At 51.0% G+C, this 24,058-nt stretch overlaps 3 protein-coding genes and 1 long non-coding RNA gene across 6 annotated transcripts in view; all 4 read right to left on the bottom strand.

The window, feature by feature from the left end:
- Positions 1–1,066: 1,066 nt before the first annotated feature.
- Positions 1,067–24,058, bottom strand: part of LOC125714442 (uncharacterized) — a 78,358-nt gene continuing 55,366 nt past the window's right edge. Inside the window, exons 2-4 of the long non-coding RNA XR_007383699.1 lie at positions 2,867–2,990; positions 1,457–1,477; positions 1,067–1,217 (exon numbers count right to left, since the gene is read on the bottom strand). This is a non-coding gene — a long non-coding RNA (uncharacterized LOC125714442). The remainder of the gene's footprint in view (positions 1,218–1,456; positions 1,478–2,866; positions 2,991–24,058) is intronic.
- Positions 5,189–11,086, bottom strand: rd3l (RD3 like). The gene is made up of 3 exons (XM_048985069.1): positions 10,799–11,086; positions 8,884–9,231; positions 5,189–6,361 (listed from the first exon to the last, which is right to left on the bottom strand). The coding sequence occupies exons 2-3, from the start codon at positions 9,108–9,110 to the stop codon at positions 6,028–6,030; spliced, it is 561 nt and encodes a 186-aa protein (XP_048841026.1). The 5' UTR covers positions 9,111–9,231; positions 10,799–11,086; the 3' UTR covers positions 5,189–6,027.
- Positions 6,223–7,927, bottom strand: LOC125714437 (uncharacterized). Of its 2 annotated transcripts, none has more exons than XM_048985054.1 (2): positions 6,775–7,927; positions 6,223–6,640 (listed from the first exon to the last, which is right to left on the bottom strand). In XM_048985054.1, exons 1-2 carry the CDS (start codon positions 7,834–7,836, stop codon positions 6,524–6,526), a joined length of 1,179 nt encoding a protein of 392 aa, XP_048841011.1. In that variant the 5' UTR covers positions 7,837–7,927; the 3' UTR covers positions 6,223–6,523. The 2 variants fall into 2 exon arrangements, with proteins under 2 accessions (XP_048841011.1, XP_048841010.1); XM_048985053.1 differs by having other exon boundaries at positions 6,223–6,707.
- The window catches only part of rtn1b (reticulon 1b), a 30,157-nt gene continuing 24,577 nt past the window's right edge, over positions 18,479–24,058 (bottom strand). For both annotated transcript variants that reach the window (XM_048985049.1, XM_048985050.1), the window contains 6 exons: positions 21,147–21,354; positions 20,922–21,060; positions 20,332–20,401; positions 19,869–19,915; positions 19,718–19,776; positions 18,479–19,500 (listed from right to left, as the gene is read on the bottom strand). In XM_048985049.1, coding sequence (XP_048841006.1) covers positions 19,458–19,500; positions 19,718–19,776; positions 19,869–19,915; positions 20,332–20,401; positions 20,922–21,060; positions 21,147–21,354 — 566 coding nt within the window. In that variant the 3' untranslated portion in view covers positions 18,479–19,457. The remainder of the gene's footprint in view (positions 19,501–19,717; positions 19,777–19,868; positions 19,916–20,331; positions 20,402–20,921; positions 21,061–21,146; positions 21,355–24,058) is intronic.

The following is a 24,058-nucleotide window of genomic DNA, read 5'->3' on the forward strand; positions in this document are numbered from 1 at the left end:
TCACTCTGTGAGTTCACATCTAATATGCACATTCAGTCACTTTCAGCGGGGGTACTGTGTACGGACCTGTAGTCTGTAGCCAATTTGCCCAGTTTGTTCACTCTTTAAATGTTATTTTTACAATAATTTTACAGCTTCTATCTGCGGAAGGCCGAGGAAGGTCACTGCCGCGGGGGGTTCTGGGAAGGCACGAGCTGCTCATCGCCACACGTCAACCAGGAATTTCATATCTTACAGTATATTAAGAGCAATAACATAATTCAAGCTTTATTTTATCATACATAAGAGTACAAAAAGCAGATTATCCAACAGCACTTACAAGTGGTTGGGCAATGAAACAAACACCTGGTTTTACACCATAATTAGTATGGCAGGCATTACAGCATCAGTGTGTTTAGGGAATGATAGATGCAAGTCCTGCAGTGGCCAGAAGGATTTTGAGCCATTCCTCTTACAGAACAGTGGAGGAAAACATTTCCTGTCTCCCTCCTCCAAAACACCTCCAAGTGGCTCAGTACAGTTCAGATCGGGTGACTGCAGGCCATACGTGATGTTCAACTTTAGCAGCCTGCCCGTGAACACTGACCCCATGGAGTTTGGGGGGAAATAGGAGAGGTGTGATCAGCATTTAATTCTGCAGTGAGCTGGGCAGCTTTCGTGTTTTTTGGATACAATCCAAACTAGTTCCCAGACACCCCTTTCTTCTGTGACCAGTTACTCCTGTTGTACACGGTCCATCCTTTGTGGTGGCATGCCGACGTTACCCTGGGTACTCGATACACCACAAAGACTTGCTGTCCGGGTCACAGATGCACCTGCGAGACGCGCACCAACAATTTGTCCTCTTTTGAACGCTGCCTCCCATTATGTTGTGTGGATTGCAATATTTTACATACAGCCATGCTATCGCTCTGCTAATTCAACACCGGTGTTACTGATGGAATGTGAAATCAGTGAGGGCTGGACACCAGGCCACCCATATACAGGCCTGATACCTCAAATGCTGGTGGTCAGTCTTTCTCCTGCATTTCCTTTTTCTGAAATACTGACTGGGACAAAAAAAAAATCTGCAAAAGGAACTTCAGTTTATTGCAGTGCAATACAGACAGCCAGTCTCCTGAGCACGCAGAGTACATCTCATCACATCCCAAGGGCTGAGGAGACTGGCAGAAGGCGGAGCCAGTAGTGAGGCATAACGTCCAATCAGTGTCCAGAACCTGAGGAGTGGATTGGAGGGAAACTTAATTCATCACAGCATTGGTTAAAAAGGGCAATGTTCTACATGGCATGTTAATTAAAGCGTATGTCACCCAAGTGACTTCACGTAGGCTGCACCATACAAGCATCACATCCAGAAACGCCAGGGTTCTCCACAGCAAGCTGCATTTACTTTCTTGCTTGTCTCTGGACACCAGAAAGCTAAGGTGGAGAGTAACCAAGACGACGATATACTTACTGCTCTTGACTGCTTTCTTCCCTGTGAGAAATGGGGAAAAAAAGCCAGTCATTGGCCAAGACACACAAAACAAAAGCAGCACATAGCAGCATATGTTGTGCATTTGATCTTCTCTGAAGGCCAGAGCCGTTCTGTTGGTATGTCTCATAGTGCAGATCTATGCTGTATCGCTCAGAGGCGGCCCCTCCCAGCCGGGAGGCTCTCAGGGACACTAAGGCAGCGACATGCACATTCAAACCGATCCTTGCTTTACGACTGGGCGACATGATAGCGATATTATATCGCACATGCTCAATAATCACCAGGGCTTCAGATGACAGGCAAAGCATTTGGCCAAGCGCCAGCCTTTCGGTATTATACAGACTTTAATTTACGCCGGCAATTTGTTAAGCAGATAACTAATATGACTAAAATATTGAGGCATTTTATGATGGCCAAAACTTAGCAAATTCAGCACATCCTCATGTTTAATAAACGTGTTAGACGTTAAACTGCGAAAAGCACCATCACACCAGCATCTTTTTACCATCTGTATCCGCAAGATCTCCTCTTTTAAAAGACATCGTGGCTGCTGAGCTGTTCATTATCTTCGTACTAAGGTACACCACAATATAGTACACCACAATATAGTACACCACAATATAGTACACCAAAAAAGCATGATGTGGTGTGCTCTGATAACGAAATTTAATGAAGATAACTAAGCTTTGAGTGTCACAAAACACATCTCATTAATATTTTAGCTGTACTACTAATCTGCTAACCAGATATTGGGCATAAATAAATGCCCATATAGTATCAAAAAGCTGGCATCTGGCCAAATGCTTCGCCTTTGATCTGAAGCCCTGGATTATTGCGCATGCGCCATATATTATCATCATCATATCGCCCAGCCCTACCTTGCATACATCCTTACACACACACACACACCATCAAAAATATCACTTTGGATGAAAACAGTCATGAAGTAAAATGCTCAGAATTTCTTGTTTCTTTCACAAATGTTACTGATGTTGAAGGTCAACCACTTAGCTTGCTTTGTTCACAGTAAGAATGCTTTTCATTTATTTAAAAAATAGATATTTCCTCCAGATACAGGGATTTTTTTTCGCCCCCACACACACACACTATGTCTTGGGATGTCAAAAAGCTCACATCCACGCATGTGACATCACTTTAAAGCCCCGACTGTCCTCTTTGAGAGGCAAGACTGGCATGTACACTATGAGGGATATCAGCAAGATCATTATGTTCCACAGAGAGAACAAATCTGCTGGATCTGTGGAGGAGACAGTCTTCAGTGGGCAGCGTAATTTACTTGAACACCACCTCATGTTAAGAGGCGATGTACAAATCCCTGCATGTTTCTATTCGCATGGAACCCCTTCTGGAGACAGCCAGACAACTCACCACCATAGGAGACCTTGTAGTACAGATAGGTCATAATGCCAACACCGACCCACACCTCCTGGTATGCCTGTGTGTAGTAGGGCTTCATCTTGGTCCACCATGCCGAAAGCGCTCTCCCTGCCATCTACATCAGCACACAGAGAGTAAAACACCCACAGATCAACACCCCCATTTTTTATAGTCAGCCTCCGAGGTTGCCCTACCACTGCAATATCCGCTACTTTCAATGCAAGTTAGACTTCATTGAAATTCAAGTTAAAAATCATACATATAAAATTAGTTTTCTATACAACATACAGATCTCGTGCCCACAGTGTTGTCCTTTATTATAATTATTTTACAAACGCATGACGCCCAACAGCTCATCCCTTCGCACAGGGCCAGCTTTCCCATTCTGGTATATACATTTGCGTATGTTACAGTCTTTGAGCTGATGAACAGATCTTGACGCATTTCCTGCTGAATTTGCCCCGAAAGACACTCACGACGGTGTTTATAGCAATACCCGATCCGTCATTAGGTTGTACATAGGCGGAGGAGCAATAAAGCTGATTAAGCGGAACCTAAGGTAGCGAAGAGGACGAAACACGGACGCACTAAAAGCATCATAAACGTTATTTTATGCCCAGAGAAGCCGCTTACATTAACATCAAGTTAAAAATGTACATATTTACACACTGTATGGTTAAGTTTAAGCACAATTACTAGGTTAGTTTGTTGCAGTACAGTGAGCTAGGCCTCGTAAAAGCATAAGCATCTAGCTAGACACATTGTTAAATTACTCGTAGACAGATTCTCATAAAAAAAGATTAAATACTACATCTTCCAAAACGTATAAAAGGCTTTAAAAATGTTTCCAAACGTTAAGAACTTGCCCTGTAAATTACTGGTACCGGCTTCTATCTGCTGAAGGCTGAGGAAGGTCACTGCCGCAGGGGTTTCTGGGAAGGCACGGAGCTGCTCATCGCCACACGCCAAACTCAAGTGTTTATGGCGGTTTCCACCTAGCGGACACCTCCGGTACTGAGCCACATTTTTTTCTGCTGATAAGCGATTGTCCTACATACGCGCAAAATGCGGCAGTGTCGGTATAAACCTGCATTTAAATGAGCTGTTTTTACTTTTAACATTTAAAATGTACTTTTATATTTTAAAATGTATAAAATTTACTTTTAAAATGTAAAAGTATGACAATATTAATCTACATTTTGAATATATGAATTGACATTTTAATTTAATCGAAATGAAATGTGAAGGGTTAGAGTTACGATCAGATATTTTTTTATTAACTGAAACGGTAAAACAAAAAAGTGACTAATCAAATAAAAGCCTAAGCTGAAGTCCGAGATTTTTTCTTCATTGAATCGTCAGTGAAAATGCAAACGGAGACGCAATCAAAGGCCGAGGGCATCCTGCTTGTAGACCCCTCTTCCATCCGGGAATAACAGATCCTCCCGGGGTCTTCAGGCGGGCTATGCCGCTGCGACTCATGCCCAGAACAGGTACTTTCACAATGAACCTCAGTGCACTTCTATGTAGATATTTGTATGTTTCTTAACTTCTAACTCCAATTCAATGGAATGCCTGTGTATATTTTAAGAGACACAATCCATTGTGGTAATACGTGTTTTCAGATTGCATGTAGCCACATATCCAATACGATTTTTGGATTAATGAATGTCTTGCAGGAGGGAAAGGTATATTTTGTGACTTTTTTGGCATAAACATCAATCTGCTGAAGTATAAAGTTTTCCTGGGCTCATGTTTCTAACATTTCCAAACTTGTTTATGAAAAGAATTTAGGAGAGCTTTATGGCACCAGCAAAGAGGAGAGGGGAGGGTGGTATAAATAAACAAAGGGGGAGGTTTACTTTTATCTGATTGGTTGGTCCTGCCTCCTCTACTGCTTTGGCCTCACCTTCTGTACAATCTGATTAGTTATCCTGTTGAATCAACTATTTTTCATTCTGCTCTGAGAAAAAACAAAGAGGAGATGGAAGGATGATATAAGAAAGTGGAGAAGGAAGGATGTATACACAAACAAAGAGGAGAGGGAAGGATAGTAGCACCTGCATCCCTCCACCTGAGAGACCATCAGCATCCCGTTGCATGTGGGATCCTCCGCATGACGCCTTTTGTGGGACCCCCCCCCCACATCTCACCATGTGTGGGACCCCCCCACATCCCACCATGTGTGGGACCCCCCTGCATTCGGGCAGCTGCTCGCCGCCTCACCACTGCCTTGGTCACACGAAGGTAAAATCTGGGAAGGGAGTTAAACGAGAACGGCAAAAGAATATTTCTTGCACAGTCTGTATCGGATTCAGATTTATTGGTCAAGTATGTTAAGTTATACAAGGAATTTGGTTCCGGTATTGAGTAATAATACAAATAACTGAGACATGAAAATAAATGAAGAGTACAGCTACATTTAGAAAGGCGCTTGGCAAGGTTCAGGAGTCCGGCTTGTAGAAAAAGCACCAGGATACACATGAACTGGACTATTGCTTTTGATCAAACAGTTTTTCCCCACTCTGCACAGTTTTAGTACAGAAATCACTTCACTTGCATATCCATTAAAAAAATAAATAGCTTACTTCACACTTCATTACTATACTGTACTATTCTCCTGCATGCTGGTACTGTAGATAAACAGTGTTTGCTGAAAGACAGCAGACAGGTATCAAAAGGACAACTTTCACCATCTACCGTCAGGAGGAAGAGCCTTAGGGCTGAGGGAGTAGGGGCTCTACAGCCACCTGTGGGGAGGCTTAGACACTCCCAAGGCATAGAAGGTTTGTCTACTGCTTTGGTCCAGGTGTACTGAGGTCCACAGACAGGTCGGAGGTTCCACAGGCCCAGTTGGTGACATCCACCCTAAGCTGCCACACGCGGTACCAACCCCAGGCTCTCGGAGGTCTGAGAGGAGCAGCTCCTTACATAACTAAGGGCAGGTTTGGTATAGGAGCAACCTGACCGCAAGTCTTGTGTTTGGGGGCCAATTATTAGGAGAACTTGCTAGCCTGTTGCCTGGAACTCCATGAGGGTGTGGCCTTGAAGGGGCGGAGCCAGGGCCTATTCAGGGAGGAGTGCAGTGCTATAGGCCAAGAATTTGGTTAGAGGTGTACAGAGGAGAGGCCAGACGTAAGGAGGAGGGGCCCTCACAAAGCAGTGCTGTAAGCCTGTGAGCAGCACTGGGGGGCTGGGCAGTAATAAGGGAGGTCCCAGTCCCTCTGGGCCTCGTAAGGCCGAGCCCAGCGCATGCTGCGCTCCACCTGGCTGGAGATGGTGGGGATCTCCTCCCTTTGTGGGTTTGGACACTCCGGCGCCGTGGCTGATCCTGAGCCCAGCTTTCCCGGACAGCGACTGGCCCAGGCCAGCGCAGGCCCCGCCTCCTCCACCTCCTCCCTGCAGAGGAAATCTCGCAGTACCTGCTGAAAGACGTAGACCAGCTCCCAGGGAAGTAAGCTGGTACTGGCCAGCACCTCCTTGACCCTGAGACAGAAGCACAAAGCAGTGTTAGTGATGCTGATGAGGTCACTCCTGCAAGGCAGTCACTACCAATGAAGGGCATTTTTAATGGCGTGCTGTATGAACAACATCTAAGTGAGTCAGGGTTAGGGTTAGGGTCCCAGAAAAATGACAATGAAAAGTAACTTAATGAGCCGTCGGTGTGCTGAACCCAGAGTGCAGTGAGTCTAGGCAGCCTTCGGTCCGATGCCTCTGTCCTCTCCGTCGGTGTGATGAACCCAGAGTGCAGTGAGTCCAGGCAGCCTTCGGTCCGATGGCTCTGTCCTCTCCGTCGGTGTGCTGAACCCAGAGTGCAGTGAGTCCAGGCAGCCTTCGGTCTGATGGCTCTGTCCTCTCCGTCGGTGTGCTGAACCCAGAGTGCAGTGAGTCCAGGCAACCTTCGGTCCGATGCCTCTGTCCTCTCCGTCGGTGTGCTGAACCCAGAGTGCAGTGAGTCCAGGCAGCCTTCGGTCCGATGCCTCTGTCCTCTCCGTCGGTGTGATGAACCCAGAGTGCAGTGAGTCCAGGCAGCCTTCGGTCCGATGGCTCTGTCCTCTCCGTCGGTGTGCTGAACCCAGAGTGCAGTGAGTCCAGGCAGCCTTCGGTCCGATGGCTCTGTCCTCTCCGTCGGTGTGATGAACCCAGAGTGCAGTGAGTCCTGGCAGCCTTCGGTCTGATGCCTCTGTCCTCTCCGTCGGTGTGATGAACCCAGAGTGCAGTGAGTCCTGGCAGCCTTCGGTCCGATGCCTCTGTCCTCTCCGTCGGTGTGATGAACCCAGAGTGCAGTGAGTCCAGGCAGCCTTCGGTCCGATGCCTCTGTCCTCTCCGTCGGTGTGATGAACCCAGAGTGCAGTGAGTCCAGGCAGCCTTCGGTCCGATGCCTCTGTCCTCTCCGTCGGTGTGCTGAACCCAGAGTGCAGTGAGTCCAGGCAGCCTTCGGTCCGATGCCTCTGTCCTCTCCGTCGGTGTGCTGAACCCAGAGTGCAGTGAGTCCAGGCAGCCTTCGGTCCGATGGCTCTGTCCTCTCCGTCGGTGTGATGAACCCAGAGTGCAGTGAGTCCAGGCAGCCTTCGGTCCGATGGCTCTGTCCTCTCCGTCGGTGTGATGAACCCAGAGTGCAGTGAGTCCAGGCAGCCTTCGGTCCGATGGCTCTGTCCTCTCCGTCGGTGTGATGAACCCAGAGTGCAGTGAGTCCAGGCAGCCTTCGGGTCCGATGCCTCTGTCCTCTCCGTCGGTGTGATGAACCCAGAGTGCAGTGAGTCCAGGCAGCCTTCGGTCCGATGGCTCTGTCCTCTCCGTCGGTGTGATGAACCCAGAGTGCAGTGAGTCCAGGCAGCCTTCGGTCCGATGCCTCTGTCCTCTCCGTCGGTGTGATGAACCCAGAGTGCAGTGAGTCCAGGCAGCCTTCGGTCCGATGGCTCTGTCCTCTCTGTGGTGTGATGGGGGAACAGCAGCGCCATCTACAGGCACTGAAACTGCGGGATCACAGAAGAACCTGGGGCCACTAATACATGTGACCATGATAAAGGGGAATGTGTGTATGTGTCTGTGTGTGACTCTGTGTGTGTGTGTGTGTGTCTTTCTCCCTGAGCGATCCACCCCAGCTCTCTGAAAGCAGCTGTCAGAGATGCAGAGCCAGCCCAGCTTGTGATCCGCCAACCCCCCCCCCCCCCACGCCAGGGCCACAGTGCCTTCCAGGCTGCATCGCATTTCCTATGATGCGCAGCTGCGCTTTAATCGTCGTGCTGGATGGTGGGCTGGTTACTGCAGTTAATGCGGTTACTACAGTTACTACGGTTACTATGGTTAACGCATCATGCCTAATGACTTACTGTTCACCCATTTCTACAGTGAGACACTTTCTTCATTCAGGTCACGTTTCTCCTGTGCAGAATATCAAGGACCCTGTGTACTTAGACACTGTGTTAATTTTAATCATAATATTCATAATAATCAAAAAGCTTCGGGGGTATTTTTATGTCCTTAATACAGTAAAGGGAGCATGATTCAGAATAACAAAGCATTTCACCGCAGAAAGGAAGCATGTTGATTTTACATTTGCTGATTGTGGATTGGTCAGGGCACCATTATCCTGTAATGACCGTCCCCAGCCCAGAGCCTGAAGCTCTAACGCAGAGACACAGACACACACACACACACACACACACACACTGTGAGGGTCTCTGACAGCCCTGGGCTGTCCGGCTATGTTCGGGACATTTCGGACAGCCGCGTCGTTTTGCGGGCAGTGGTGATGAGGCACAGGGGCTCAGCATTTCTCTACTACCTCCCCCCCAAACAAGGAGGTGGGGGTCGAGGAGTTGTCACTTGCCATAAACATGCAGAGGGAGTCCCGCATGAAGGTTCTGGTTGGGTTATTTTGTTGAGAAATGCTTGGAGGAAGGTAACAGAAAAGAGGTTCTGCGGCTCGCCAACGGTACGTGTCGGGCAGGATGTGCTAAGCATGCTGGGAAGGCGGGGGGACAAAGAGCCGGAAGGACTCCCACCTGGAGAGCACGGCGGCTGCGTGAGCCGGCGGCACTTGAGCACAGAGCAGCTCCAGCTGTTGGCGGTCCTGGGGGGCCACGAGGGGCTGTGGGGTCGCCGGCTGGATGCCACGAGCCGGGCGGCGGCGCTGCTCACGCTCCTCCACGTGCCACAGCAGTTGGTGCAGCAGTGGGCCGCCCCGCACCTCCTCCACAGGGGGGCGCTTCCTCCAGCTGAAGAGGGGCATCGCCAGGCCAGGGGGTAGGATAGCGAGGCTCAGACCCTCCGCCCAGCAGAGGGCGCCGCTCACTCTGTGTGGCCCCCGCCGTTTACTGTCCGAGGTCGCCTCCTAACCACCTGCGACCTCCCTGCCAAAAGAGAGCAACCAAATCCTGTCCTTCAGTCAGTAACTTATGTAAATGTATGCTGATATATGCAAATATATGTAAATTTCCATACATTGGTCTTTCTCTTTGTATCATTAATTGCCATCATCCACACAGCGCTAGTAAAAAGCTGTCAGTTGAAGCCGTACTTCAGGGCGCCTGCTTGCCCGCTTCATCATCGCTGAAGGAGACGCCATATCTGCCATGGCGCTGGCGGGGGCTTGGAAAGGCAGCATGGCGCCCCCGCCTAAGCAGCGCGTGTGCAGGGCAACCCATAATGCCCTGAGGGGGCAGGGGCGAGTGCTAGGACTGCCCCCTACAGCTGACCCCAGGTGGGGTAACACTGTCTAGACAACCCTGGGTAGGGGGAGGGCTTGGTAACTGAACAAAGGGAGACGACCCAGCGAGGATTTCTGAGCAAATGGGGGGCACATGTGCGCGCACGCACGCGCACACACACACACACACACACAAAAAACAGGCTTTACATACAAATATCTACAGATAGATGAATTCAGTACATACAGACATTCACGTCCATGCCGATAAAACCTTATGCACAAGCAATAACAAGCACTCACACTGGAAAGCACGAACACTGTTCACGGTCGGTTACTTTCAGCCTCGCTTGTTGCTCTTCCATCGTTAGATTTAGGCAGCTGTCATTCTCAAACCTGAACGTTTATCGAAGGCTCAAAAGAGACAACGGACTCATGGGGGATTTGCGCTGAGAATTTCGCCTGATTGAAAATTATTTAAGCAGTTTAACTTTAGCTTTAGGTCGGCGGTTATGATGGAAAGTGAATCTTCCAAATTCCTAATGTAATGAAATCCGTTGCCTCACGTGCTGATGAGCATGAATTTTCATTGCACAAATATCCCTGTTTTAATACCAGCAATAATCTCAGCGGACAATCCCTCACAGCGAACAGACACCCGGCCCTGACGTTACATAACTGCCCTGTATTATTAAATGATGCTCCATGTAAACCATCCGATCTCCCGAGCCTGTAGCCTTAACCCTAAAACTGCGTTATGTCATCCCAAAACCTCACGACACCTGCATTTAACAGATAAGGGGGATAACTGTCCAGCTCACGATGGTTGTCAACTTTCATTATTGATTATAAATCATTAAGAATAGAGAAAACGTTATTTCCCGTACACCAATTTCCCCAAATAATAAATAAAGAATATTTTTATTGTTTTTATTGAAGAAACCATAATATTCACTGTTTAAGTTAAACGTTTGAGCTGGAGCGGTTGCTACCTCTTTATAATAATGCGATTTGGCATTTTTACACGTACGGCCTAATAAGTACATTTAAAACTATAAGAAACTATGTAAGACATTGTAACATTATAAATAGATAAAAAATTAAATAGTGTTGAAACTTCTCTGTCTCTTTAGCCAACATATGCGAAACATTGTAGGATATTAAAGTAAACATATGTACGAGATAGTACATATTAAGGACAGTAATAAATTACACGTATAAAGCCTGCGGTTTGGCACGGGGTAGCGCGAACGAGGGAGCTGTTTACTTACGGATATCAGGGAATCAGCAATGCAGGAAGGGGGAAAATGCTTCTCCTGTCTCTCGCTGTTTCTCAGCCTGCGCTACTTGCTGCACCGGCTGCTCTGCCCCCCTTTGTCCATCACTGCCTTAACTTCAGAAGACCGCAGATGTAACTTCTAGCGGGAGCGACGCGCCTCATCACCAGGTTTGACAGGAGTGCGTCTCCACACCAGCGTGGTAGAGGACGCGGGCTGGAAGTCCGCAGGGCGCACGACTCGGCCCGTGTCCGCTGTCGCCGCTTCTGTTGGGTGTCTGAGCCCAGGTTCTGCTCCCCTATGGGAGGCGCGCTTTCGCGTCTCCGCTGCTCTGCGATCTGACTGCGTGCGCGCGCAAACGCTCACACGCTGACGCACATAGACCTGCACACATACACAAATAGATGTAAAGTTAAACGAACTGAGCTACAGACGAGAACATTCCATCAGTTTTTCTATGACAGTTTTTAATAAGATTCTAACAGAATCTAACAGAAGTATCCGACGGTATCGTACACATGTACATCGCTTGCGACCCCAAACCCCCCTCAAATGCATTTCTTTTCTTTCATTAACGTACAGACTTATTTGGCAGTCCTTTCATGGTCTGAGACTTCAGACCCCCCAGCCCGGGAAAAGTCAATTCTGCGCACTAGACTCGCACGACTCACTCGGGACATCTAACTCCTCATCGTGCCCTGTGTGCCTCAGGTGCCTCGGGTAAGCAGTTAGGAGATGGATGCACGTTTCGTACCCAGGCCATGGACTCCAGTGTCAACAGCAGCAGATCCCTCTTTCCCAGTCTTGCTTAAACAATTTTCTTCCAGAAAATTAAAGTTTTCTGATTCTGATCTCTATTGTTCCCTGCAGTTTCCTCTTGGATAGAAACCTTGATGAAATAAGATCTTGTCCCATCCTGACAAACAAGGGGCATTGGTGGGGGGGGACAGAGGAACAGCATGGGGAACCGCAGCACATGTGATAGCGCCACATGGAGGGGGTGGGGGGCACGGAAAATATTGAGGGGACAGAGGTGGTGCAAGTATAAAGAGAAGGAGAGTGTGTGGATAAGGAGCAGGAGAGCGCGTGGATAAGGAGCAGGAGAGCATGTGGATAAGGAGCAGGAGAGTTTGTGGATAAGGAGCAGGAGAGCGCGTGGATAAGGAGCAGGAGAGCATGTGGATAAGGAGCAGGAGAGTGTGTGGATAAGGAGCAGGAGAGCGCGTGGATAAGGAACAGGAGAGCATGTGGATAAGGAGCAGGAGAGCGCGTGGATAAGGAACAGGAGAGCGCGTGGATAAGGAGCAGGAGAGCGCGTGGATAAGGAGCAGGGGAGCGTGTGGATAAGGAGCAGGAGAGCGTGTGGACAAGGAGCAGGGGAGCGTGTGGATAAGGAGCAGGAGAGCGTGTGGATAAGGAACAGGAGAGCGTGTGGATAAGGAGCAGGACAGCGTGTGGATAAGGAACAGGAGAGCGCGTGGATAAGGAACAGGAGAGCGTGTGGATAAGGAGCAGGAGAGCGCGTGGATAAGGAACAGGAGAGCGTGCGGATAAGGAGCAGGAGAGCACGTGGATAAGGAACAGGAGAGCGTGTGGATAAGAAACAGGAGAGCGCGTGGATAAGGAACAGGAGATCGCGTGGATAAGGAGCAGGAGAGCGTGTGGATAAGGAGCAGGAGAGCGTGTGGATAAGGAGCAGGAGAGCACATGGATAAGGAGTAGGAGAGCGCGTGGATAAGGATCAGGAGAGCACGTGGATAAGGAACAGGAGAGCGTGTGGATAAGGAGCAGGAGAGCGTGTGGATAAGGAACAGGAGAGCGTGTGGATAAGGAGCAGGGGAGCGTGTGGATAAGGAGCAGGAGAGCGTGTGGACAAGGAGCAGGGGAGCGTGTGGATAAGGAGCAGGAGAGCGTGTGGATAAGGAGCAGGAGAGCGTGTGGATAAGGAGCAGGACAGCGTGTGGATAAGGAACAGGAGAGCGCGTGGATAAGGAACAGGAGAGCGTGTGGATAAGGAGCAGGAGAGCACGTGGATAAGGAACAGGAGAGCGTGTGGATAAGGAGCAGGAGAGCGCGTGGATAAGGAGCAGGAGAGCACGTGGATAAGGAACAGGAGAGCGTGTGGATAAGGAGCAGGAGAGCGCGTGGATAAGGAGCAGGAGAGCACGTGGATAAGGAGTAGGAGAGCGTGTGGATAAGGAGCAGGAGAGCACATGGATAAGGAGTAGGAGAGCGTGTGGATAAGGAACAGGAGAGCGTGTGGATAAGGAGCAGGAGAGCACGTGGATAAGGATCAGGAGAGCACGTGGATAAGGAACAGGAGAGCGTGTGGATAAGGAGCAGGAGAGCGTGTGGATAAGGAGCAGGAGAGCGTGTGGATAAGGAACAGGAGAGCGTGTGGATAAGGAGCAGGAGAGCACGTGGATAAGGATCAGGAGAGCACGTGGATAAGGAACAGGAGAGCGTGTGGATAAGGAGCAGGAGAGCGTGTGGATAAGGAGCAGGAGAGCGTGTGGATAAGGAACAGGAGAGCGTGTGGATAAGGAACAGGAGAGCGTGTGGATAAGGAACAGGAGAGCTTGTGGATAAGGAGCAGGAGAGCTTGTGGATAAGGAACAGGAGAGTGCATCCATGAGGAGGTCAGATGCCACGAGGAGGAGGAGGGGTGGACACATTCAGCTCCTGCTATCTCTGTGACTTAGATCTGACAGCGAGGGGCTGAAATGAAAAGTGGAGCCGTCTGTCATGTTACACAAGGGCCTGTCAGACAATGCGCTAAATAAATGTCATTTTACTGAAAGCCAGCGTTAAGACCAGCGGCTAACACAGGGTTTTAGAAGCTAATTTTGGGCCTCTGTGGGGGCTCGACAATGCTCCCCCCCTCCCCACGATCCCATTGGCCCCTCCTCTTGTGATCTGCATCTTCCTGTTATCTGGCCTCACTGGAGCACCAGGCTCTGTGATGCTGGAAGTGCCTGATTCCCTCTCTGACATCAGCCTGTGCCACACAAGCAGAGTGAGTTGTACGAAAAAACAGGCTTACATAAAGGAGCATGCTGCGGGTCACTAGGCTTCAATGGGGGGCTGAGGGCCAGAAGGGGTTGTTACCATGGCAACAGTAGCCACAAAGCTAAGCTAAACTCTTGTTTAAATGGAAAGGTTGGCTTATTTGTCTTTTCAGCACCTGATCCTGACACAACAGGGAGTTTGCTGTGCAGCTATCTGACACACAGACACACATCACGATGTAACAGTGCTGTGACTCTTACTCAGCAGGACCCAGCGTCTGCCTTTGACTCGAAGATGACTCGCCCAGTCTGGCGCCTCCTGCTGGAGCTCTGCTGCCATTCATCCTTTCAGAACTTTCTATTCTATTATTACCATTAAGACGTGTCAGCATTACTGCCCATGCGGGCGGCTGCCCATGGCAGGAGGTCCTGTGTCAGCAGTGCCGCACGCATGGTGAATGAGGAATGCAAGGAGGGCAAAGTCCATCTCTGGGAGGGTCAGGAGTTCCATGGGACAAGGGGGGGATCTGGGCCGGAGCCGTCCTCCTGTAGCAGCTGGAGCTGACCAATGGCATGCAGTTTAGTGCAGTGGTGTCACTGAATAGCTTTTTTCCGTTTCTGGTCCGGCATCCGGCCCAGGGTCTATGCAGGGGGCAGTTCTCAGGCTTTCATGCGACCCAGACCAGCAGGAAGCCTGCAGGCGGACAGATGGCAGCAGGTAACCTTTTAGGATGAAGTGACTCACCCAGAGCAATCAATTACCTTCTCACTGGCTCAGCTCCACAAGCTCCATCCACCTCCCGGCTCTCATCCATTAACCGGCCGAGGTCTGAGGTCTGAGGTCAGTGTGAGGAGGCAAACAGGGTGGGGGGGGGTCAGCTTGGGGCCTGACATCAAGCACACGCCTAAATCTTGCCCAGTTACAGAAGGGAAGGGCAGGCTGTCTACATATAATGTGACTGTCATGCATATTGCCTTTTAAATAATTACTGCATAAGTACTGTGGCCTCACACCTGTGTAAAGGCAGGTTTGGCCACCAGCTGCTGACCTCCCTTCCTATTGGACCCTCAGACACTGATCCAGCTTCATTCCCGCAACTCGACCCCCAATGGCGACCAAACCAGACTGATGATCCTCCATTCCCATTCTACCCTAAAAAGGACTTACGTGTTCAGGAATAGCACACATCTGGCAGCTTCTAAAGCAGCCTGTACATCCATCCTTCCATCCATCCCTCCATCCATCCATCCATCTATTTTGCAAACCGCTCTAAATATTGTCATTCACCTTGAAGTATAATAACAACCAACACTCACATATTGCTGATGGCGGAACAACTGTACACTGGGCCAGAGGGCAAAGATGGAGCATGCTCCCCTAATCCAGCTGCAGCAGGTGCAGATGATGGCATTTCAGTAGCCTCCTAATATCGTACCCATCATGCACTGCAGTAGTTAGAACATTCCACAAACAAAGCTTTTTTCATTAAATGCACAGCTTGACAGCATAGTTTCACTGCAAAACATTACAAACTACATTTCCAAACTGTTTTAAGTATTGTGCCAAATAATGTTTGTGTTATGTCTCCCAGCATAATAATAAAAACGAGAGATGAAACAGCAACTTTTCACGCCTGACATCAGCTCCTTAATCCGCACAAGTATTTGCATATATCTGAGATTTGTAGTCAGGGGAGGATTCTCAACATTGATGGGGGGGGCCCAGACCCTGGGGCAGCTGCCCCACCCACTAGTTTGTCCTTGCATATTGCACCCAAACTGCAAATTCAGCAAGCCCATCACCAACCCCACACCAAACAAAAGGTCTCCTTCCCTTTGTAATCTACGTTTATATTTTTCTTCAGCAGGAACAGCTATGGGGTAGTTCGATTTACGCCGTGGGAACCTTGTTTCTCTCCGACAATGCCGGGGACAAGACTGAGTGACATGTTTTAAGAGGGCGCAATTATTTTGTTCGAAGCCTACCATCCAATGTGCGCACCTGCAAATTGAAAATAAATTGGAAACACGTCTCCCTTTTCTTTCTCCTTACTTTGTTCGGTACGTGGCAGCTGAGATCGGAGAACAGGCGAGTCTCTTTCAGCACAAACACAGGTCTTTTGCGTGACAAACCCAGCATCCCGGGCGACGTTTGGCCCCTCCCGTGACAGCTTGCTCTAAATCTCACTTGACGTTTCTTTTACGATAGAGGGAGGGCCACAAAGACACATCACGTGTCCCAAACCCACTCCTGACTGTCGTATCACGTCCTCTTACAGAAACTTCCAAATGTGTCTAAATAAAACTCAGGGTTTTCCACAGGAGGATCTGACAGCCACATTAGCTGCACTTACGCATCTTTGTCACAAGGGGTTGTGTTGAGCATTTTGGTGGAAAAAGACATATATGCAAATGAACACACATTGTGTAATATGAGACCATAAAATTGCCTTGGCAAACATGTAGAGTCCAGGGACAGATTAACATCTCTGTTCAGTGACTAAACTCACCTTTGATCATCTCTGGGTAGTGACTGAAAGAATGAGATCGTGGATCCAAGTGGCAGATATGACTGGGCGCAGCCTTAGGGACAGGGTGAGGAGCTCGGGGCTCGAAGTAGAGCCGCTGCTCCTCTGCATCGAAAGGTGCCAGTGTGGGAGGTTTGGGCATCTATCTAGGATGCCTCCTAGACACCTCCGCATGTCCATCCTGGAAGGAGTTGGTACTTCCCGGATGGAGCTGGAGCAGGTGGCTGCGGAGAAAGAGGTCTAGGCATCCATGCCAAGACTGTTAAGTACCTCCGTGTCTGTAAGGCTGTGTATGTGGACTGTCCATACGTCCCCCCTGTATCCGTGTGTGTGGACTGTCCATACGTCCCCTCTGTATCTGTGTGTGTGGACTGTCCATATGTCCCCCCTGTATCTGTGTGTGTGGACTGTCCATACATCCCCCCTGTATCTGTGTGTGTGGACTGTCCATACGTCCCCTCTGTGTCTGTGTGTGTGGACTGTCCATACGTCCCCTCTGTATCTGTGTGTGTGGACTGTCCATACGTCCCCTCTGTATCTCTGTGTGTGGACTGTCCATACATCCCCCTGTATCCGTGTGTGTGGACTGTCCATACGTCCCCCCTATATCCATGTGTGTGGACTGTCCATACGTCCCCTCTGTATCTGTGTGTGTGGACTGTCCATATGTCCCCCCTGTATCTGTGTGCGTGGACTGTCCATACGTCCCCTCTGTATCTGTGTGTGTGGACTGTCCATAAGTCCCCTCTGTGTCTGTAAGGCTGTGTGTGGACTCTCCATACGTCCCCTCTGTGTCTGTAAGGCTGTGTGTGTGGACTGTCCATACATCCCCCCTGTGTCTGTAAGGCTGTGTGTGTGGACTGTCCATACATCCCCCCTGTGTCTGTAAGGCTGTGTGTGTGGACTGTCCATACATCCCCCCTTTGTCTGTAAGGCTGTGTGCGTGAGCCATCCGGATGTCGTCCCTGAACAGTCTATATGTCACCCCTTTGTCTGTCTGTGTAGACCATCCGTATGCCCCCCTTGTGCCATTGTGGACCCTCTGTATGCCCCCCTGCCTCTGTGTAGACTGTCCTTATGTCCCTCCTGTCTCTTTGGCTGTCTGCTGGCCTCTCTGCCCTCCGCCACCATGCTCTGTTTGTCCTGGGTCAGCCTTCAGGCTTAACATTTTTGGTATCAGGTTCACTATGATAAACGCATCTCAAATCACTAGCGCAAGCTGAAACTACCTACTGCTGGTACATTAGCGCCATTTAGTGACCCATTTCTGTAAATATTTACATTGTGTTTTTTTCCCATCACAGCGTTTCCTGCCTTGCATCCTGGGTGTGTGTTATCATACCGCTGGCAAATACAGCTTCTGTGTAAATGGAACAATAGAGAATAATCACACCATGAAGCCAGTAGAAAGAGGCAAAAACAAACCTCAGGATTAGGGATCTGTGCCATGGTCTGGAAGGTTGTGGGTTCCAATACCATGGCTGTTCATAACACTGTCAGGTTCCTGATCTAGGCTTCTAGCCCCAGCTGCAGCAGGAACAGTGGTGAGCCTCAAACATTCTTCACTTACATGCCACTTTGGAGAGAAGGGTCTCCTAAATAAATAAATGCACAGCCACATTTAGCAGGTAATCCAGCAGTTACTAGTGACGGACAAAATGACGTTTCGTTGCTGTATTTTTCTGATTTTTTTTTAGATGGTGCCAACCAAGAGCGCCATCTAGTGGGGTCAGAAAATACCGTAAATGGTTCAAGGAGCGTCATTTAGTCCTTTTACCCAGATTTGTTAAGCAGGTTACACAATGAAGCTCCCAGTTCCTATATTCTCACAAAGAAGGAGGCCAGCATCTCCATTCCAGCAGCTGGACATCAGAGAGTTCTCTGCCGTTTCACCCTGCCTGGGAGCGAGCTCCTTTAAATCGGGTAATCATAGCTCTCTTTTCAAATAACCTGAGCTAAAAGCAGGGCCCCTTTTGGAACCACAAGCCCCCTCTAAGATTTGACACCAAGCCGGGTACGACTTCACAAGACGTCCTGTGTCCATAAACACAAAAGGTCATAATTTTTTTGCTTGTAACATCCTTTAGAGAAACACCTTTCTGTATGCTGCTTTGCCACATACAACCTTTGGAAACAAGTTTACATTTAGGAACATTTATTTCCGCATTCATTAATGAGTACATGGTAAGTGCAAACGGTCCATGGCTACAATCTACACTGAACAAAGTACAAAGTCGGACAGATTATGCAGGCTAGCACTCATTGACTGGATCCCTTGGTACCTTGGTAGTGTTCTAACAATAGTACGTAAAATGGGATTTTGACTCCCTTACAGATTATGAAAACTGAAACATACTGTTACCATACATCATCAGTACATAGTTTCATTATTTTGTGCAGGAAGAACACAAAAGAGACACCTGTCCACGTTTCCATTCCATACATGTATATACATACAGAAGTATGCATTCAAACTGAACGAAGGAAAGATCCACAAGCCACCCAGTGAGACAGTGAAGCGCCTTCTAGGGACACGGCTGAGCTTTAGAGCTAAAGTATCTGCCACACGGTGCCGTCAAATAAGCAGGAAAATACAGCGAAAAGATGCCAAAGACTAGTGATGGACAAAATGATGCTTCATGAACCATTTGCTGTATTTTTTGATCCCACTAGATGGTGCTCTCTGTTCAAAGAGGGGCACAAAGTATGCTCCAAAGCAAACGAAGAGCACCATCTAGTGGGGACAGAAAACACAGCAAATGGTTCATGAAGTGTCATTGTGTCCAAAATTACGAAAGACCATTAAGACTCCAGGAGCTGCAGCTCCACGCACTTGAGAAGCGACACGGAATAAACACATAGAATTCTTCTTCTTTTTTGTCACTGTTGTTTTCCCTTGGATTTCCCTTCCTGGCTGCAGCGCGAGCAGTTTGGAGCGTAAACGCTGTGGTTCTACAGACGACCTTGCCGGGGAGGGGAGAGGGACGGCTGTTCCTGCCACGAGTGGAGCTATGGCAATGACATCATCATACTAACTAACGGACACAACGGCTTCCCCCCGCCACCCGTGTGTCTGCCCTCAGTCCCCTTCCATCTCTCCCCGGGGGGGGTAAGCGGCTACTCCGCCTTCCGCTTGGCTCCAGGTATCTTCTCTTTGATCCTGTGGAAGAAGTAAAATGTGTTGACGTACATTCAGCGCCTGGCTATTGTGCGATTGTGTGAAGCACGAGTGTCAGGGAATAATGAAAGTATTTATTAGTGTAACTTTATCAACCCGTAGAGCTCCTTATTAAACTTTCCCATTTTCAGACATTAAGTCGATTAATCTTCGAGATATTCCAGCTAGCAGAAAGCTTTTGGTTTTGAGTGCTACTTACTTTCCAACCACACAATTTACGTGTGTCCTTATTAGTCCAAGGTATTGATCAATTTGGGCCTGCAGAGACAGAGGAAGATGCAGGTGAAGCCTGAGTCTGAAATCCCACAGCTGGCCTGCAGGGGGCGAGTGGTAACAAGATTTATCCCCACCTGGTATTTCTCATAGACCACCGGCATGGAGAACATGGACACCACCGCTGAGGAAAGGCAGGGGAGACGAAGACACAGCATTAATATCTTCATGTTGATGACAACCAGGCAAATGATTCATACTCCTCCACATTGTTTAACTAAATACCCTTACAACCGATTGTTTAATCAATATATAGGTTAGAGTATAGCACAAAATACATACTGATATACAGCCCAGTATATAGGTCATAGTATTGCACAGAGTAAGTACTGGTATATCACCCAGTATATAGATCAGAGTACAGCACAGAGTAAGTACTGGTATTTAGTCCAGTATACAGGTGGAAGTATAGTGCAGAACACATACTGGTATTTAGCCCAGTATACAGGTCAGAGTATAGTGCTGTGTGTATAGTATATAGGTCAGAGTATAGTGCTGTGTGTAGCCCAGTGCAGAGCGCAGGGTCCTGCGGTTCCTCACCCATGATGAGCAGGGTCAGGCCATTGAAGAGCGCCCCCACGTAGGTAAGCAGCCACATGAGCACAGCGAACTGAAAGAGAAGTACTGCACTCTGATTGGTGGATGTGGAAATGTCACACAGGTACACAAAAAAGTCCGTGTCTTTAATATTTATTAACAAATTTGTTACCAAATGTCCTCCACAATGTGCTATTTTGGCATTGCGTGGACCATTTTTCAGGATCTGTGAATGCAATCAAAAAACTAACAATGGCAAAATTCTCATATTTTGTTTGGTTGCTTCTGGTTAAGGTTAGAGCTGGGCAGGGGTTAAGGTCGTCATGTTGGAATTAGAGTCCCCACAAAGATACAGTTGCAAACCTGTGTGTGTGTCTGTGTGTATGTCAGTGTGTGTCTGTGTGCGTGTATGTCTGTGTGTGTCTGTGTGTGTCTGTGTGTGTGTGTCTGTGTGTGTCTGTGTGTGTGTGTCTGTGTGCGTGTATGTCAGTGTGTGTCTGTGTGTGTCTGTGTGCGTGTATGTCAGTGTGTGTCTGTGTGTGTCTGTCTGTGTATGTCTGTGTGTGTCTGTGCGCTCCAGACACCTGCCTGACCTTGAGAGAGTCCACCAGGTCCTGCACCAGGAAAAGACGACGCAGTTCCTTCAGGCTGCTGTTCAGATAGTGCTGTGCTGTCTCAGCGTACCTCTGCATCTGCTCCGGGGACAGTGCCACCTCCATCTCCAGGTACGCCCTGGCCAGGGGCATGCAGGCTGTCAATGCACACACAAACAGCACACACACATGCAGGAGGGGGGTGGCAATCATGCGCCCACTCACTTGAAGGGGTGTCCCTCATCGGTCTTCTGAACGGCCTGCAGCACGGACTTGTAGACCCTGAAGCTGATGGTGGTAGAGAGGGCGGCCAGGGCCAGGTAGGCCATCACACTGACTACGCTGAACTGGGTGAGCGAGAGCAGCAGCAACAGCACGGCACTCAAAAGGAGCCCCGTCTGCTTCACATCCCGCCAGTACAGAAGCTTCACAGCTGCAGCGAGACACAGAGAAGGGAGTGGGCTATCACACACCAGTGGGGGGGAGTGAGCTCAGGGCCCCGGAGGCGGGGCTATCACACACCAGTGGGGGGGGAGTGAGCTCAGGGCCCCGGAGGCGGGGCTATCACACACCAGTGGGGGGGAGTGAGCTCAGGGCCCCAGAGGTGGGGCTATCACACACCAGTGGGGGGGAGTGAGCTCAGGGCCCCAGAGGCGGGGCTATCACACGCCAGTGGGGGGGAGTGAGCTCAGGGCCCCGGAGGCGGGGCTATCACACACCAGTGGGGGGGAGTGAGCTCAGGGCCCCAGAGGCGGGGCTATCACACACCAGTGGGGGGGAGTGAGCTCAGGGCCCCAGAGGCGGGGCTATTACACACCAGTTGGGGGAGTGAGCTCAGGGCCCCAGAGGCGGGGCTATCACACACCAGTGGGGGGGAGTGAGCTCAGGGCCCCAGAGGCGGGGCTATCACACACCAGTGGGGGGGAGTGAGCTCAGGGCCCCAGAGGCGGGGCTATTACACACCAGTTGGGGGAGTGAGCTCAGGGCCCCAGAGGCGGGGCTATCACACACCAGTGGGGGGGAGTGAGCTCAGGGCCCCGGAGGCGGGGCTATCACACACCAGTGGGGGGGAGTGAGCTCAGGGCCCCGGAGGCGGGGCTATCACACGCCAGTGGGGGGGAGTGAGCTCAGGGCTTCGGAGGCGGGGCTATCACACACCAGTGGGGGGGAGTGAGCTCAGGGCCCCAGAGGCGGGGCTATCACACGCCAGTGGGGGGGAGTGAGCTCAGGGCTTCGGAGGCGGGGCTATCACACGCCAGTGGGGGGGAGTGAGCTCAGGGCCCCGGAGGCGGGGCTATCACACACCAGTGGGGGGGGAGTGAGCTCAGGGCCCCGGAGGCGGGGCTATCACACACCAGTGGGGGGGAGTGAGCTCAGGGCCCCAGAGGCGGGGCTATCACACGCCAGTGGGGAGGAGTGAGCTCAGGGCCCCGGAGGCGGGGCTATCACACGCCAGTGGTGGGGAGTGAGGTCAGAGTTCCAGGGCAGGGCTATCACACACCAGTGGTGGGGAGCGAGCTCAGGGCCCAGGAGGCGGGGCTATCACACACCAGTGGTGGGGAGTGAGGTTAGAGTTCCAGAGGAGGGCTATCACACACCAGTGGTGAGGAGCGAGCTCAGGGCCCAGGAGGCGGGACTATCACACACCAGTGGTGGGGAGTGAGCTCAGGGCCCCGGAGGCGGGGCTATCACACACCAGTGGTGGGGAGTGAGGTCAGAGTTCCAGGGCAGGGCTATCACACACCAGTGGTGGGGAGGAGCTCAGGGCCCCGGAGGCGGGGATATCACGCACCAGTGGTGAGGAGCGAGCTCAGGGCCCCGGAGGCGGGGCTATCACACACCAGTGGTGGGGAGTGAGGTCAGAGTTCCAGGGTAGGGCTATCACACGCCAGTGGTGAGGAGCGAGCTCAGGGCCCAGGAGGCGGGACTATCACACACCAGTGGTGGGGAGGAGCTCAGGGCCCCGGAGGCGGGGCTATCACACACCAGTGGTGGGGAGTGAGGTCAGAGTTCCAGGGCAGGGCTATCACACACCAGTGGGGGGGAGTGAGCTCAGGGCCCTGGAGGCAGGGCTATCACACGCCAGTGGGGGGGAGTGAGGTCAGAGTTCCAGGGCAGGGCTATCACACACCAGTGGTGGGGAGGAGCTCAGGGCCCAGGAGGCGGGGCTATCACACACCAGTGGTGGGGAGTGAGCTCAGGGCCCCGGAGGCGGGGCTATCACACACCAGTGGTGGGGAGTGAGGTCAGAGTTCCAGGGCAGGGCTATCACACACCAGTGGTGGGGAGTGAGCTCAGGGCCCCGGAGGCGGGGCTATCACACACCAGTGGTGGGGAGGAGCTCAGGGCCCCGGAGGCGGGGATATCACGCACCAGTGGTGAGGAGCGAGCTCAGGGCCCCGGAGGCGGGGCTATCACACGCCAGTGGTGAGGAGCGAGCTCAGGGCCCAGGAGGCGGGACTATCACACACCAGTGGTGGGGAGGAGCTCAGGGCCCCGGAGGCGGGGCTATCACACACCAGTGGTGGGGAGTGAGGTCAGAGTTCCAGGGCAGGGCTATCACACACCAGTGGGGGGGAGTGAGCTCAGGGCCCTGGAGGCAGGGCTATCACACACCAGTGGGGGGGAGGAGCTCAGGGCCCCGGAGGCGGGGCTATGACACACCAGTGGGGGGGAGTGAGCTCAGGGCCCTGGAGGCAGGGCTATCACACGCCGGTGGGGGGGAGTGAGCTCAGGGCCCCGGAGGTGGGGCTATCACACGCCAGTGGGGGGGAGTGAGGTCAGAGTTCCAGGGCAGGGCTATCACACACCAGTGGTGGGGAGCGAGCTCAGGGCCCAGGAGGCGGGGCTATCACACACCAGTGGTGGGGAGTGAGGTCAGAGTTTCAGAGCAGGGCTATCACACACCAGTGGTGGGGAGTGAGGTCAGGGCCCTGGAGGCGGGGCTATCACACACCAGTGGTGGGGAGTGAGGTCAGAGTTCCAGGGCAGGGCTATCACACACCAGTGGGGGGGAGGAGCTCAGGGCCCCGGAGGCGGGGCTATCACACACCAGTGGTGGGGAGTGAGGTTAGAGTTCCAGAGGAGGGCTATCACACACCAGTGGTGAGGAGTGAGCTCAGGGCCCCGGAGGCGGG

The sequence above is a fragment of the Brienomyrus brachyistius genome, chromosome 19 (genome assembly GCF_023856365.1).
Source record: "Brienomyrus brachyistius isolate T26 chromosome 19, BBRACH_0.4, whole genome shotgun sequence".
NCBI lineage: Eukaryota > Metazoa > Chordata > Actinopteri > Osteoglossiformes > Mormyridae > Brienomyrus > Brienomyrus brachyistius.

Bases quoted from the DNA above. Each gene is read 5' to 3' on its own strand.
- LOC125714437 (XM_048985053.1), bottom strand. From the start codon at position 7,897: ATGGTCACATGTATTAGTGGCCCCAGGTTCTTCTGTGATCCCGCAGTT. The intron at 6,708-6,774 runs GTTGCCTGGACT...ATCAGACCGAAG, and splicing joins ACAGAGGCATCGGACCGAAG to GCTGCCTGGACTCACTGCAC.
- rd3l (XM_048985069.1), bottom strand. From the start codon at position 9,110: ATGCCCCTCTTCAGCTGGAGGAAGCGCCCCCCTGTGGAGGAGGTGCGG. The intron at 6,362-8,883 runs GTGGGAGTCCTT...CTTCTGTCTCAG, and splicing joins GCAGCCGCCGTGCTCTCCAG to GGTCAAGGAGGTGCTGGCCA.